This window comes from Suricata suricatta, chromosome 9 (genome assembly GCF_006229205.1).
Source record: "Suricata suricatta isolate VVHF042 chromosome 9, meerkat_22Aug2017_6uvM2_HiC, whole genome shotgun sequence".
Classification (NCBI taxonomy): domain Eukaryota; kingdom Metazoa; phylum Chordata; class Mammalia; order Carnivora; family Herpestidae; genus Suricata; species Suricata suricatta.
In genome coordinates this window covers 64,435,306-64,452,580 of record NC_043708.1, presented here as the reverse complement: position 1 = coordinate 64,452,580, position 17,275 = coordinate 64,435,306, and the positions used below count along the sequence as shown (strand labels likewise).

At 36.2% G+C, this 17,275-nt stretch overlaps 1 protein-coding gene across 2 annotated transcripts in view; it reads right to left on the bottom strand.

Moving 5' to 3' along the window:
* Positions 1-17,275, bottom strand: part of PRKD1 (protein kinase D1) — a 312,778-nt gene that overhangs the window by 53,055 nt on the left and 242,448 nt on the right. For both annotated transcript variants that reach the window (XM_029952419.1, XM_029952420.1), the window contains 4 exons: positions 5,346-5,556; positions 5,083-5,160; positions 2,681-2,885; positions 1,118-1,238 (listed from right to left, as the gene is read on the bottom strand). In XM_029952419.1, coding sequence (XP_029808279.1) covers positions 1,118-1,238; positions 2,681-2,885; positions 5,083-5,160; positions 5,346-5,556 — 615 coding nt within the window. The remainder of the gene's footprint in view (positions 1-1,117; positions 1,239-2,680; positions 2,886-5,082; positions 5,161-5,345; positions 5,557-17,275) is intronic.

The following is a 17,275-nucleotide window of genomic DNA, read 5'->3' as shown; positions in this document are numbered from 1 at the left end:
GAGATGGGCACCCTCCTACACTGTTGGTGGGAATGTAAACTGGTGCAGTTTCTCTGGAAAATAGCATGGAGGTTCCTCAAAAAAATTAAAAATTAACTCCCCTATAACCCAGCAAAAGCACTGCTGGGAGTTTACCCAAGGAGTACTGATGCCTAGGGGAATATGTACCCCAATGTTTACAGTAGCGCTTTCAATAATAGCCAAGTCATGGAAAGAGCCTAAATGTCCATTAACTGATGAATGGATCAAGAAGATGTGGTTTATATCTACAATGGAATACTACTTGGCAACGAGAAAGAATGAAATCTAGTGATTTGCAGCAATGTGGATGGAACTGGAGGGTATTATGTATTATGCTAAGTGAAATAAGTGAATCAGAGAAAGACAGATATCATACGGTTTCACTCATATGTGGAAAGGGGAAAAATAGTTACAGAGAGGGAGGGAGGCAAACCATAAAAGACTCTTAAACACAGAGAACAAACTGAGGGCTGATGGAGGTCGGGGAGAAGGGAAAGTGGGTGATAGGCATTGAGGAGGACACTTGTTGGGATGAGCATTGGGTGTCGTATGTAAGCCAATTTGACAATAAATTATTTTAAAATGAAATAAAATATGTTGTCTTTTACAAGTATAGGATCACTGTATTCCCAGAGAGGTCAGTTGTTAAATGAATACTTAACTAAAGATTTAAGAAGTATGTAAGAGTTATCATAGTTTTTTCTCTCCCTAAAATGCAGTGAGTATTTGTTTTCTGTTTTTGTTTTTGTTTTTTTTCAAATTCTGAATCCCAGAGAAGCATTGAGAAAGTACATATTTTCGTTTTGATACTGTAATAAAATGAGAGATTTCATTCAAGTAGTTTGGAGATCATCTCAAATAATAGAGGTCAATGATTTTGTTTCCCTGACAGCTGCCCACACTTTCTTCTAGCTCAGTTGCTTGCTCAGCTGTATCTGACACCCAGAGACTGGGAACGTGTTCTTCCTGACCGCATGTCCTGCCTGAGCAGAGGTTTGCTCCTGGGAACTCCCATCTCACAGTCTTGACAGGGCATTAGCAATTCCTCAAATCACAGCCGGCAAGCTGAGAGCACATCGCTGGCTGTGAATCTTACCAGCGTGTCCTTGCTGGTGTAGTGGACCATCCAGCCTTCTTTCACTGTGCTGCTTTTCCTCTTCGTGTGTTTGACAGACTGTACGACTCTCATGAGTGGGATATTGTTGCTTGTTGATGGACTTGAAGAGTCAAAATATTTGGGGAGAAAAATGCTTTTAGATACAGATCTTTTCCTGTATAAAACCTCATTTCAGCTACTGCAGATTCAAAGTCAAAAATATTCACAATCCCATTTTTGGTGACATGTACTGCCAGAATATCATGGTTCAGAATCTGTATTACTCTGAGTGATAGCACTTTACATGTACACTTTAAAAATTCTGAGGCAGGATAATAATCACCTTAGTCTACAGGTTGAACTGCATGGTGTTCAGTTTTCGGGTAAACATTAGATTAATGTCTCAGTGTGCTGAGGCCACAGTATTCAGAATCACAAATAAAAGCTTATTTGCTTATTACATATTACAGGCAAGGTATTGTGTATAATATCATTTAACGTGAATTTGAGTCTGGATAATTTCATAAAAAGCAGACTCTGCTATTTAAACTATCTTTTAAATAATTGTTATTCATGGGATTATGCTGATCCTTCATTGCTTTCTTTCTTTGACTTTCCTGTCTCCTCCTGTCTTCTTCCCTACCCCTTATGCATATATGCAAGCACCTTTCCCAATATTCCCCCAATTTTTATACTACAGAAATAAATGTACACCTTCAAAATACAGTTGGGTCATAAGACTGAGATTCTCCAGTATTTAAAAAATATATATTTCTCAGGCCATTCAATGGAAAAAAACCCAATTATTTTATTGCTTTACTCTCATGAACAATTCCAGACTGTCGATAAATAAGGCATTTGTAAAAGGGACACAAAATTTTGACTACACTTCATAATTTAAATCAGAGGCTGAGAAACTTCTCCTGCAAAGGACCAGGTATAAACATTTTTAAGTTCGGCAAAATACTTAACTCTGCCATTGTCGTGCAAAGCAGCCATCCACAATATGAATACTCATCCCTATGTTCCAATAAAACTTTATTACAAAACAGGCAGCAGACTGGCCACAGAATGCTGATCCCTGATATCAAAAATGGGGCTCATCAAATAATCAAGAACTATAGATGATTAAATCCCAAATATAAAATGTTACACTTTTCTGAAATAACATCAAAGACACTAGACCTCTGTGATGTTTGTATTAGGGGTCAGCTATGAGGTAGATGGAGTCTGCTGAGGTTGGCCCCTGATCTTTGCAGGCCCTCACAGTAAGTGCTGAATAAACAGTAACTGAGTAGTAAATCTGTGGATGGCAAATATGAGTATCTCTCACATGCAAAAGAAAAGGGATCACAGAAAGAGGCAATGCGAGGAAGAGGATGCAAACTACACCGCTCCCAGGCGATCAGACCCCCTCACTCCACCAGCTCCTCTACAGTTCAGAGCGCATTCATAAGCAAATCAAGCACACACTTTAAATTTCTTTTTCAATAGCCTCAAATATTAAAGTGTCCTAAAAAGTAAATTTCCCTGTTGGACCAAGATTTGGAGTACAGCCCTTACCTGATGGTTCTGTTGGACTCCTCTGGGTCTGGGTCTGGGTCCTGCATTTCCCCACTGTCATTCTGGCACTCTGCCATCACCACCTCGGCATCTTGAACCATTGCCTCTTCCATGTCATCCATGAGCCCACTGTTCCTTTCACTGTCATTGTCATCACTCCCCTCTTCCATGACCACATCAGATTCTGCCCCAGGGCTAAGCAAATCTGAAAAATTGTTTTGCACACATGAAGATATGCCTGAAATCCTAGAGTCAGGGTTATGAGAGTTAGGCAAGCCTACAACATATCAATTGGAAGCCCTAATAAATATTTATTTCAAGAATTTATCTTCTCTTTCCCTTTCTTTTTTTCATTCATAAGTATCTGAATTTATCAGAAGGTGAATATATAATTTTACATGCAGAGGTTTCTTTTTTGTGCCCCTAAGCCTTAAAACATGAAAAGTCATGGATAGCCTTGGCAGGAAGCCAAGGGTGAGACAGAAACAAAGTTCTAGGAAACAAAGTGGTACCAGAAACAAGTGAAGAGGAAACTGATCTATTTCAGTAGCACAGCTCTTGTGGGAAAAAGAGGTACATGGGAAGATGAGGGAAACGTTCACAAGCAAGACTTGGGGTCATTGACTCTTGCTATTCTAGTAAGTTTTGAAGTCATGGATTCCAATATATTAAATTGGTCATATAAGCAGTAGCTTTTCAATACTTAATATATTTGATATTTGAAGTAATTATAAAGTTGATGCTAATGCAATAAATTATGCAAAATGCAAAATATGTGCTGATCAAATATGTTATCATTAATAGGCTTACAGTAGACTATTAGTTAAATTTTTGGGGAGTCAAAAGTTACAGTCATATTTTTGACTGCATGCATGGGGGTCAGTTCCAGGGCCAACTGTACTTACTAATGCAGAGTACTTATTTTAAAATTGGAAAATAGACTGATCAGGGACCTTTCTTTGCCTGCCACGCTTAAAAAATTCACATTTTACTAGATTTTTCTGACTGTACGGGAAAATGAAATTTCAAAGTAGTCCACAACATCACAAACTGCACCGTTTCCCCTTAGTTCCAGTTATCAAGCACATACTGACATTTCCTGGGCCTGAACAAAGTGAATTCTACATGCCACAGAAAGTAGGAAGATTGCCAAGCTTTCCATTTTGGCAGCTAATTCATCAATCTCCAAGGCAGAAACTAGCATAGGAATGCTTTCAAGAGACTTCCCCTCTTCTTCTAAATATATATTTCTTCTAGAGAAGAAAATTCTAGAGCACATAACCATTTATTCTTCAGAGTTTTAGCAACAAAAATGCTCAATTTGGGGGCACCTGGGTGGCTCAGGCGGTTGAGCGTCTGACTTCAGCTCAGGTCATGATCTCACGGTTTGTGGGTTTGAGCCCTGCATCAGGCTCTGTGCTTATAGCTAGCTCACAGCCTGGAGCCTGTCTTCGGATTCTGTCTCTCTCTCTCTCTGTCCCTCCCCTGCTCTCTCTCTCTCTCTCTCTCTTAAAAAATAATTAAAACATTAAAAAAAATTTTTTTTTAAATGCTCAATTTCTTTCTCTGGTCTTCTGTCACCATCCCCACCTCCCCAAAGAATCATAAAACCGATATTAGACTGAAGGCATAGAGCAGTCCACTATCTATAGAAAAAGTAAGCCTGCGGTACTAAGTCAAAATATTTGGCCAAGGCTCTCTTAGAAATACTGCTTGGGGAGAAAATGTAAGCTGTTCCTTTAGGACATGGTATTTTTCTTAAGGTGTCCTTCAAAGTTAATTTATGCCATTAGGATTTCCTCCAAAGAATAGTCGCAAATATAAAACAATATATATTTTAAATTGGCTAAATTAAAGTTCTTTTTATTGTTATTAAAGATTCAAGTTAAGAAGCACACATATAATGGAATTAACTGAGTGGAGGAAGGGATGATCAGTTCCTGATGGGTCAATCTCTGATTCTTCCCTCCCTTGACAGATAGAGAAGAAAAACTAATCTCTATATCAATACTTGGAATGAAAAGGCCAGAGAAAAAGAGACTGAGAGCTATAGCTTTCAGGCATTCCAAGATTTTCCACATTTCTGAACAAACTAGGACAAGAGTATTAAAAAGAGAGTGGAGGAAGAAACCGTGGACATCCAAGGTTTCAGTACTAGTTGTACGCTGCATAACAATCAAGCAAAGCGCTTTGGTTTTTTGTTTGTTTGGTTTTTCATCAAAACTTAATGATGAGTACTTTCCTACAGTAAAACAGAACAAACTGAGCCCATAATTTATTTTGGGCTGGGTTACAGTATCTGCACAGAAAAAAGAAAAAAAATCCAGCTAAGCCATCACGGACACACTCCTGAATGGAAAAGAAGCATAGATGTCACTGCTAATTTTTTTTTTTTTACCTACCTCCATTAATGGTCACTTCACCGAGGCAGTTGTTTGGTACTTTTGATGCACAACGTTTGTGACAGTTGAATCTGCAGTCTTGTCATAATGATTTTAAAAGGAAAGAAAAACCAATAATTCATCAGAAAGAAAAGTTGTAACTTAAAAACAAAAATGAACGAACAAACAAAACCAACAGTGACTTCAAATGGTTGAGGATTAATTTCCAGATCCAGATCGAAGTTCGGCTGGTTACAAATATTTGGTGGCATGATCATCCATACCTTTGCACTGTAGGCCCTGCCTAAAAAGTCCCTTGAGAAGCTTCTTGCAGTACTGGCACACGGTGGGCCTGGTGTAGGAGTGGATGACGAACGTGTGTGGCACTTTCACTTTAGACAGCAAAATCTTGTCAAGCTGAATTGGTCGTCCAATGTATGACTGAGAATTTGACCTCTTTTCTCGACCAATAAATGACTCTGATGGTGACTTTTGCTATATTTGAAATACAATAAAGAATAATAAGATGTAAGAGATGACTTGATATATATAAATATATACACACACATATATACACACATGCACATATATTCACACACGTACATATACACACATACATATATCATTTTTTAAATTAATTTATTTTTTTAATTTTATTTTTTTACTTTATAAAGTTTCATATTTTTTTAACATATGCAATTATTTTCCATCATTTATAAGACAGTAGTTACAATGACACTCCAAACAGAAAAGCAAAGTAAAAAATCAAAATATATATCATTTTTTTTAAGTAGGCTTCATACCCAGCACAGAACCCAATGTGGAACCCAATGCAGGGCTCAAATTCAGAACCCTAAGACCAAGACCTGAGCTGAGATAAAGAATCAGACACTTAACGAACTGAGCCACACAGGCGCCCCTAAAAGTATATATGTTTTTAATTGCATTTGGCTTTACTATTTAGTAGTTTGATCCATAAGAAAATGACAGTAATAAAACTGTTTCTGTTATTTAATGTAACTTATACCTCCTTTATTTCTCTCATTTGACTTACCTTATTTTTATAAGTCTGAAGAGACCTAGCGATCAGAATATTCGAACCTGATTTCTAGGAGTTTCAAAATATTTTTGGCTTTTAAAAAGTAATGTAATTAGTTGTAATGCTGAAGTATAAAGTTGAAAGCAAATAAAAAATGGTCCTTAATCCCACTGCACATGTTATTTCATGGACATTTCCTAAAGTATGACAAGCCACGGTTAAATAAAGGCAAGCAGTTCAGGAAGACAGAAAATAACAAGTAAATCCCACCTGTCTACACTACATAGTACATCACCTGAGAAGTGCTTACAGTTCCTTTGGATTCCCTCAAAGAAAAAGTAAATATGGCTTTATATTATTCCTCAACAATATAAAAGTGAAGGGTTAAAATTATACTATCATTTTTACAATTGAAAAACAAATCAATTAGTGGACTATATAAGCCACACAAATATGGGTGTTTGTTTATAATTATATCTCCATGCACTCTTGTTTCTCATTTTAAAATTATTTAATCAGCCTACTACATAGAGTTTTTAAATGAATTAAAATTAATTGCATTTTCTATGTTTGGGGACAATTTCATGTAGTTCTTGATACCATGGAAAAGTACTTGGGAATCATCAGAATAAATATTTTGGAATTATCAGAATAAAGGAGAAATTGAATTACTTTTTAGTAGTTATTATACTTATACATCTCATTCTTTAAGCTCCTACCCTTAGTTATCATTGTGCGAGGAACCTGACAAGATAGGCCTTATTATTAAAAGTTCAGCCATCTAAGCTCATAAAGTTGAAGTATATTCTTTTGGGCCAAGTACTAGTAAGAGCCAAAACATGAACCTGTAATTGTTTGCCTCCAGAACCCTTACATTATCACCTTACTCAGTCTGTGCCTGATTTGGAATGATTACTGACAAGATGAGAGAGAAATCTGTTTTACATACAAGTTTATCCTTTTCAATGACTATCGGCCCCAAAAGGTAACATCATTTAATACCAAATGGGGAAATTTTGATTTGCCCATTCACTAGCTATAATAAAAAGAAATTTGAGATTAAATCTGTCATAGGGATATTATGTCTACAGTTACATTTATAATTATAATCCCATAAAAGATAATTGCAAAGGATAATTACTCTGGAAACGTTCACCTCCTGCAGAGAAGTCTAGGAAGCTTATAAAGATAGGCCACAGGTTTACCAAACCAGAATCATAAATATGAATATACTGAGTAAATGTCTTCAAAGGAACTGAAAAATAATTAAATCCACAGGGTTCGGCCCCACTTTTATGTGTCCTTCTTGAGTAACTGTAGCCAACAGGCTAGTTTTAAAAGCACAGACTAAAATGAAAATTGGTATTTTTTTTCCATAGCTGGAAAGTTTCAACACTAGGAATAAAAGCTGACCTGATGTCACATTTTCTTAGCAGACTTAAAATATTCTCAGACTTGGAAAATCCTATGAAAAGTTGACCAAATCACTCTTTAGCTATTTTCCTTAATTTTAAGGTACCTAATTCTAGGCTGTGTTCACAGAGTCAGTTTCACAAAAGGACTATTTATTTTACCGTGATGCAAATCCACTTAGAAGAGCAAGAGGAGATCTGATAAATTGAATGTTTTCTTGTTATCCCACATGGTAACATTCACTTAAACACTGCCTTTAAACTGTAAGTCATTTATTTTATTACCTTCAAGGTAGGATTAAATAAGGATTTTTTAAATGTTATGTGAGTTTACAGAAGAAAAGTTAGCTGTCACTGTGGCCCACAGGCTGTATTACACACATATTTAGGCAATGATGATATTCACACAGACACATGCATCCTTGGCACAGAATAACATCTCACAAATTCTATAATTTATAGTGTCAGAAATTAAGACTTTAATAGCACTTAAGATTTAGAAGCAGTATGAGGTTTTCAGGGTGCCTGGGTGGCTCAATCGGTTAAGCCTACGACTTTGGCTCAGGTCAGATCTCACACTCCATGGTTTCGAGCCCCGCGTCAGGCTCTGTGCTGACAGCTCAGAGCCTGAAGCCTGCTTCCGGTTCTGTCTCCCCTTCTCTCTCTGCCCCTCATCCTCTCATGCTCTGTCTCTCTATCAAAAATAAATAAAATATTTTTAAAAATTTTTAATTAAAAAAAAAGAGCAGTATGAGGTTTTAATAAAAGATGCCCCCTGACCTTCATGACATTTTAAAATTAAAATCAGTTGGCATCATGACCAGAAACACATGTCATTACCTTTTCTTACAGTTTCAAATACATTAATTTCAACGTAGTCCATATTTCCAAATTAAAAATAAAACTTTAAAATCTTGAGATGGGTTGCATGCATGGTGACTTCGGTGGGAAATGATTTACTGCTAAAAGGAGCTTAGGTTGTTTAATTTTACTAGATAACAAACACTCTAACAGAGAGAATGGGAAAGCCTTCTGCAGTTCTGTTTGTAGAATTATACTCTATGTTCTGGAGTGTAGATGCACGCACACACACACACACACACACACACACACACACTTTTCTCTACAAGGATGAAAATCTCAGCGAAGACATAAAGGAAGACAGGGTCACTATTTGATAACTTTGTAAATGCTTATGAGATATTTATCTATTCTTCAACCAAAATGAAATAAAGCCATGCCCTGTAATACATATTTATCATTGTTTATGTAAATGTTAAAGAACATTTCTATAATCTTGCTAATCATCCCTTTCAAACTATTTCTAATGATGTGATCACAAACCAAACACTCTTACATATTTTCAGAACAGTGATACATTCATTATTAGTAATTAATATTATATTAATATTTTGAGCCAAAAAATGTAATTTCAATTACTAGGTAAAGTTTTATTTGAAGGTATGTACACCAGAAAGGCATAATTACAGTATTTTGTTTGTTGCATCAAGTTACAGAGTAGGCAAAATTTAGAAATTGGTAATGTTAAAACAGATGCTTAACAAAATCTCACTGATCTAAAGCCAACTAACTTATCTTTACAGTAACTTCAATATGAAATTAGACTTCGTGGTAAGTCAAAGTCAAGGGTAATGTTGACTTAAACAACCAGGCTTTTGTGCATGTGACACATTATCATCTAAAATAAAGAGAAGAGGCACCTGGGTGGCTTAGTTGGTTGAGTGCCAACTTCGGCTTAGGTCATAATTTCGCAGTCTGTGAGTTTGAGCCCTGCATCAGGCTCTGTGCTGACAGCTCAGATCCTGGAGCCTGCTTCGGATTCTGTGTGTGTGTGTGTGTGTCTCTCTCTCTCTGCTCCCCACTCTCCCCCCACTCGTGCCCTGTCTCTGTCTCTCAAAAATAAACATTAAAAAAATTTTTTTAAATAAAGAGGAATAGTATTGTTTTACTTCTTCCTTAACTTCATTTTATTTTTTTACTTATTTGTACAATTGTAATGTGCACAGTCCCTTAGCATTTTAAGTAAGACCCTTTTTTAAAGTTAACTCCAGCAAAGAGAAAATTCCTCCTCACCCGCAGCACTAGTGAGATTTTACTAGGTTCACTAAACGGTGTTTAAATTGATTTCCACTGTTACTTGCTGTTCCAGTTTGGCACTGTGTATCAGTTGAACCTGCTGAATGGTTGTGTTTACGGGAGAAGGGAGGAGAGGTGAAATGCTCTGGAAAGAGCACTGCTACGTTTTGTTTCATTCGGCTTCAGTATTATGGTCAGAGCAAAAACTGGCTGGAAACTCGCAGAACAGATCTCAAGTTCCCTGGTCTATAATTATGGCAAGCACATGCAGGAGGGTGTTCTTCTAAAAATTCACATTTCCACAACAGCTCTTGGTATTATGACCTTTTCTTTTCTGGACTGGAGGAGTTTAGATCAAGTTGCAGGTGGGAGACGTTTGTGAGTGCCCCCACATGAATGCAAAGTTGTGGTACTGGGGTGCGTGTATGTAACTGACTTGACTTGGCAAATTATACTTGATACAAAGTATAAACACTTCATTTCTGTTCTCCGTGATATATCACGTCATGGACAGGAAAGAATAGGAGAGTAGAAAAATGATGAAAGCTGAGTTTTAAAGCCAGGTTGGAGATTACATAAGTATTACAAAGATTCATTTTTTAAAGTTCTGTGAAGTGTCTGTAGTATTCATATGCTAACTGTATTCATTTGAAATCACAGCCAAAGTAACCTGTATGTGTTGATCACCTACTGACATGGATAAAATATCCTGCTTTTCTAGAGGCTGAATTTGTTCTTTAACCTGGTATGCTAAATCAATGACTCAGCAAGTTTGGAACCTTCCCAGGGAATGATGGCTTAGATTACACTATGGAAACTCCGACAGCCAGCCCGTCTTTAACATTTAACAGGATTCTGAAACCATTTCCCAAAAAGGTATATTCTATTTTGCAGTTCAAAATGAGCTCCCTTCATTAGTAAAGCTGGAAGCCAGAGGGTGAGAAAGTCGCCTTTCCTTGTGGCTTGGTTATATACGACTTTAGAAGATAAAAGTCACTTTACAAAATGCATAGTTCAGGTGAAACCTCTGTGGTTTTAAAATATTATACTTATTAACTAAAATTCACTTCACAGCCTCATATTGGGATGGATTAGGGGTGACATTAAACCCCCTTTGAGTTAAAGAGAAATAGAAGAGAACACTTCAGTATACACGTTGACATCTTTTTCAGACTTGTCTCAGTCATTGGACAATAAGCTCCTGAGAACGACAGTGACTTAATCATATTTGTCCTCTGTTAATGGAAGAAATGCCAGGTACACACTAAACAATAAATGTGGCTTGAAATGAACAGAACTAATATTTTCAAGAAGTAACTGCATGGAGATAATGGATGTGACATTTCAATAGAGATATTCAGCATACAGCCTCCTTTTAAACGTAATATTACATGGGTTGTGATTTTGACATGTATGCTTTACAGGATTTCAATTCTAAGAGTACAGTTGGCTAAGAAATGTTTTTCACTGTAACTGCTCTCCTCTTGGACTTGTCTGTCTGTTCCTCACCCCTGCTTAACATATCCAACACAAATACAAAAACTGTCAGAACTCTTCTGCTCTGAAAATAGAGGGACCGTAAGTTCCAATACTTACAGATTGTTAAGAGTAGTGGGTAGCCCTTCAGTATAAGGGATGCAAGGGAGAATGGTGGAGGATATAAGAAATTGGAGAAGACAGGTTCAGAATAAAAGGAATGGCTGCTGCTCATAGACTCCTAATAGCCGCCATGTGAGCGTGAGAGCCCAGTGTTGGCAGACCTTTTAGTTTTTCAAAACAAGCAGAAAATCTAGTTGTTTTATGAAATAACTCTATTTCCAAATGATGGCAACTCTGAAAAAAATCTAAAACATTGTGCCAGTCAACTTATCTGAGGAATACATCTGACCTGTAGGGATTCGGAGACATTAATACAAGACTATGAGGGGCGCCTGGGTGGCTCAGTTGGTTGAGCGTCGGACTTCCGCTCAGGTCATGATCTCAGGGTTTGTGGGTTCGAGCCCCACGTCGGGCTCTGTGCTGACAGCTAGCTCAGAGCCTGGAGTCTGCTTCAGATTCTGTGTCTCCCTCTCTCTGACCCTCCCCTGCTCATGCTGTCACTTTCTGTCTCTCAAAAATAAAAAAAAAAATTAAAAAATAGAAAAATGACATAAAACATCTTCTTTAACCATTATATGTGCCAAACTCATTTCAAAGCACTTTGCATGCATTAATTCATTTGAACTCAATGGCCACTAGTGTTATATCCTCATTTTACAAATAAGTAAACAGAATCAGAAGGAGGTTGCATCATTGGCCCCTGATCAGTTTGTCAGTAGCAGAACTATGAATTCATGTAGTCTTTCTCCAGGTGATAAATAATGATTCCTCTCTTCTTAGCTCCTCCCAGTTCTCACATTCCCTGGTTTTATGCTAATAGAAAAGTAGGAAGTATTTTCTTCCCTTCACTTAAGTCATATGGTACAATTCTTATGGGGAAAGTGAGAATAATTAGGTAATAACATGTTCTACATGCCAAAATGCAATGTGAAAATATTGTCAATCCCTTAACCTTGACCTACAGAAGAGACTTTCAACCAGCTTGTCTGTGCTCAGAGGACAGCATCTGAGTCACACGTGTTTTCTAGCACAAAATGACTAACTGAATAAACAGCCTCTATTGCACAAGCATCACTCAGTTGTCTGCCTACTTTCCTATTCAGGTGCTGTTCTACTTAAAAGATACAAGCACAACTGTGTGAAAACAGATCCAACCAAACACTAATCCTATATTTCAGAAGTTTTACCATGTAGTATTTTGGACTATCATTCAAAGAACTGTGCAGAATAGGGCCTTATGACAGTTCTCTCTTACTGCCATCAAGATTGATCTATTTGATTTAGCAAGTGTTTCCTGGGGCAAATCTTACCTAAAAGCCCAATGCAGATGCTGCCAGACACAGAAAGGACAGTAAATGCATCTCTGTGCCCAGTAACTTTAAATCCAATATAATTCTGGATACAACATAACTGTTATTATGAACTATCACAATATGCGTCCTTCCCATCTTCTGTATACATGGTTCTGCCTGATTCTATTTCAGTTCATGTGTCACCTTCTCCAAGAGGCCTCCAGACCATCTAACTTACTGCTCACTCCGCATTCACACTCTGTTACTCTCTGGCACACAATCCTGTTTCCTCCAGAGCCATTACTGCAGCCCGCAATGGTCTTATTAACCTGTTTTATTGTATTGGATTTTTAGTGTCTCTTTTCACAGAATGTAAGTGCCATGAGGAGAGAATCTTGATGGTTTTGTTCAACACTGTATCACCAACTTCTGGAATACTGTCTCACACAGAGTGCGTGTCTATGTATGTGAAGGTTTAAAGAAAATAAAAACCCATGGTAGAGGCAAAGGGGCATTCAGAAAACACCCATGTTTCCATGCCATGCACTTTACCGAGTAGAGGGAGGGCAGAATGTTTGGTGACTACCAATAGTTCAGTGCTCTTCTGTTAAAATTCTGATTCCCTTGAACTACCTGACAAGTATGACAGATAAAAGAGTTTGGCCCCTCAGTTGGATACCATAAATATGTATAGAAAACAAAAGCTAATCAACAACTTTTCCTAACATTGAAGAGTTGCTATAGGGCAGAAAAAAAAATGTGCCCTTGCTTAGTGGTGACCGATGCTGTATTTTACAGCAGAGAATGCATTTCTTAATGTTTGCTGTGACTTGTGAAAGGTGTCACAGTAATAACATACATACTCTCTTATTAAAAATACAAGTGGTCTGGAGTTTCTGAGTGCTAAAGTAGTCTTGAAAGCTACAATAACTTTTTTTATTGGATTGCTCTTTTTAGGTAAACAGAAATGAAGAGCAAAAGAATCTTACTATTTGCTTAAGTGATCCACTCTTTGCAGGGAAAGCACCAGAACTGTTGAAGAATGGTTGCAAATTACATGTGCTCTTCTTTCAAAATATCAGTTACCAAAATCCTACAAATCCATGGGATCTCCAAGGAAAGGAGAGACATAAGATTACCTCTCTTTTTACTTGAAGGCAATGTGGCCTTAATGCCATGCACTCTAAATTTACATAATAAAAAAGGAGCATTTCCACTGAAGAAGAAAATTCATGTTACAGCTTCTGCTTTGGGGCTTCAAATGTAAGAGTTGGTCTACACATAGTGAATTAGAAGATAAAGATTGCGAGGAAAAAGCAAGAATAGTAATGTTAAGAACGTATATTCCCATAGTATCTGAGCCTGCCTAAATTGACAAGGGCCTGGTCCGGGTCTATGAACTCACAGGAGAGCGGAATGAAATAATCTGGAAAGAGGCTGCCCCACTGTTTGCTGCCTTAAACACCAAGGAAAAGCTGGAAAACAGGCCATAAACACAGCCCAAGGCTACAGAGGTTAGAGCCTCTCCCTTCAAAAATAAGTGTGACTTCAGGGCTCACAAGGATATTTTCATGGTATCTTACAGAATCTTAACCTATAGCAATGAATGGTAAATGCATAGAATTGTGTGTCCATGTATGTGCATCTGAAATAACATGGTAGAATCAAAGACTAGATTTTAATGTAACTCAATTAAAAAAGGAAGAAGAATAAGATGAGACCTTTCCTTATCAATTTCAAGTTTAAAAAATAAAGGAAAGCACTACCTCAATAAAATTACACCACTCGGTGATATTTTCAGTGCACAGCTACAGAGAAATAATTACCAAAAACTAGGCTATTTGGAAAAATAAGCACGTATATTTGTTCATAACTTCTGGGCATTGTTTCATCTGGCATTTCATCTTGCACTAATGATGAAAATGGTACTTCCATTCTTCTTGAGAAGGGAGAGAGGAATTCATTGGATTAAACAGAACCAAGTATCAGAAAACCATGTCTCATGAATCAAATAAAATCAGGTACCTACATATTTCTGAGAACACAGATAAGTATTTTAGAAGCTGAATTATTTCTCAAGTCTAATTTATAATACCAATTTCAATCTTCTACTTTCTTCACACCTGATTATTACTTCTTCTAGACAAACCTTCATTTCTTTTGGGGGGGTGGTAGAAACATTGCTGAGGACAGTAATTTTTTTTCATAGTATTCAGCTAAGAGCTCACTATGAGCTCAGACTGGTTAGGAATTAAATGAGAAGGGACTGAAATCTGGTCAGTTCTGGCATGACATTAGACTAAGCAAATTCCTGTGGGATGGGGGTCTGTTTTGCATCTTAAGGTAGAGAGCAGTCTTTTATGTTTTAAGACATGGCTTGTAGGGAGTGTTAGGAAAGCCATGGTCCCTTTTCTTAGGGGAACACAGGTCTTCAGAGCCTGCTTTAAAGGTCTATTAGTTCCCAAGACCTATAAGTTTATAAATGTCGGTAACTGATAAATGCCCCTGTCCCGCATGGGAGTTCATGAAGAACTCTCATACAGAGTTTACATTCAGAGTTACACATCTGGAAGCTTTTTTTTTTTTTTCAGAGCATGAATTAATAATATACATATAATAAGCCAAACATGTTGAATGAAATCAGCAAAGGCTGATTAGTAACACATCAAGTAGACCACACACTATTAATTTTATTGAAGGGCTCCTTTCTGACAAACTTACCCCTGCACATGCTCTTCTAACTTTTCAGAGCTGCAGACATACATGCTGCTAAAGAATTCTTGGATGCCCTTCCTCACTGAACATATACACTACCCAGGTCTGAATCTGGAGAAACAGTTTATACAATCATCAAAAGAAATCTTGCAATATCTGGCAAATGTACTGCAAGGATGTTATGGTGCATATTTAAATGGAAAAATGACGTTTTAATTCAGATGAATCACCACAATTCCTGGAACTCCAGAATACAAGAGTAATAACAATTAAAAGCTCTTATTTCTAGACAGACTTCTGTTACTTTGGAAAATATCTTGGGAAATATTCATTTAGCCAGAAGTATCATCACAGTTGTATTCAGGATTAGAAATAGCTTTTTTCCATTATTTGTTCCTTTGAAAATAATCTAGCTTGACTATTATAAAGTATATCAGAATCCTATCCAGTTACAGACAGATAATGCGATACTGGTATTCTCTTGTCGTCGTCGTCTTCTTTTTTGGCTTGTTTTGTTTTGTTTTAATGAACAAAAACAGTAACCGAATGAGTCATTTCTGGGAGAGATTGTCTAGGAAATTATGCAGGCAAGAGTTCCTTTTAATATAATGCTTGTCTTAATTATAGATGAGTCAGTAAAGTTTATGAAAATAATAGCAGTTTATGGGAAATTATTATTTAGAAAATATGCACCCTTAATATTAATAACAAGTTAAACTGAATATTATCTATCTTTCATAAAAACTAGAGGATGCAAAAAGTGAGAATATAAGGCAATCAAACACAGGAAAAACTTCAGGAATGAGCCGTTTATTTCCTAATGATTTCTACAATGCAGTCTGAATATTTGGAGTTACCAAAAAAAGTAGACCAGAAGCATTTAATTTTACCAAAATTAAATTTTCTCAAGAGCCCCTTAATCTCAAAGCTATAATAGTAAATGCTTACTTATAGACATTTAAAAATAATTTTTAGAATTTCAGTAAAATTCTTAAATTAAAAAATATTCCACTAAGACATAACTTACTTTAAAAAATTATACCATCAATTATATACATCTTATGGTTGCAAAGGAAACCATTGTCATAAATTCTCCTTCATTTTCTACCTTGACTTCAGCTCCTTTACTTCAGGATAAAAGCCTCTCCTCAATCATTTGGCAAAAATACCATGTTGAATCTGGCCATATTGATTTATTTTCAATAGTCTATATGTGGTAAGAAAATGAATGAAAATTGGTTCTCACTGTTAAAATAACAGTGTGGGAAAAAATGTCAAAAATGCATAAAACTGAAACTATACTTCTATCATAAAAATTAATAGAAAGAGAATTAATCATATATAAAGATTCTAAGCAACCTATAAGCAACTCAAAAGAAAAAGAGATAGGTAATTCACCATAGGTAACATACAAATGGCCAATAAATATACGAAAACCTTTTTATTCTCCAATAAAGAAATAATATTTAGGCATAGAAATATTTTACCTATCAAATCAGTAAAAAATAAAAAAGTTTAAGATAGTAATAAAATCTATAGTTGGAAAAAATATAAGGCAATAGAAACTTTCATACCCTGTAGTTAGGGTTATAAATTTAAACTTTTACAACTTTTTGAAGAACTATTTGTCAAAAACTATATATGCTCTTCAATCCATTTGGCTTCCAAGAAAATAATCTACTATTCCAGTCAACAAATGCTGACCAAGAAACCTACCAACACTTTTATAAATGTATAACAAAAAACCCACAAAGATGCTTATTTCAGCAATGTTTAAAATAAAAAAAATGAAAACAAACTAATCAGTAGGAGAGATAAAAAAAGAAAATTAATAAACATATATTATTGCAATATAATAACAGAAAGATTTTACAAAGGCATACATATACTATAACAACTTGTTTGCGGATTGCCCATTTATGCAAGCTCCATACAGAGAGATAATTATCTAATTTTGTATACTTTTACATTCTAGAGTTACAAACCTAAAAATGTTAAATGACCAGGATATGAATATGGAGGAACCGTGACCATGTTTCTGTAACAATTCTACAACTTAC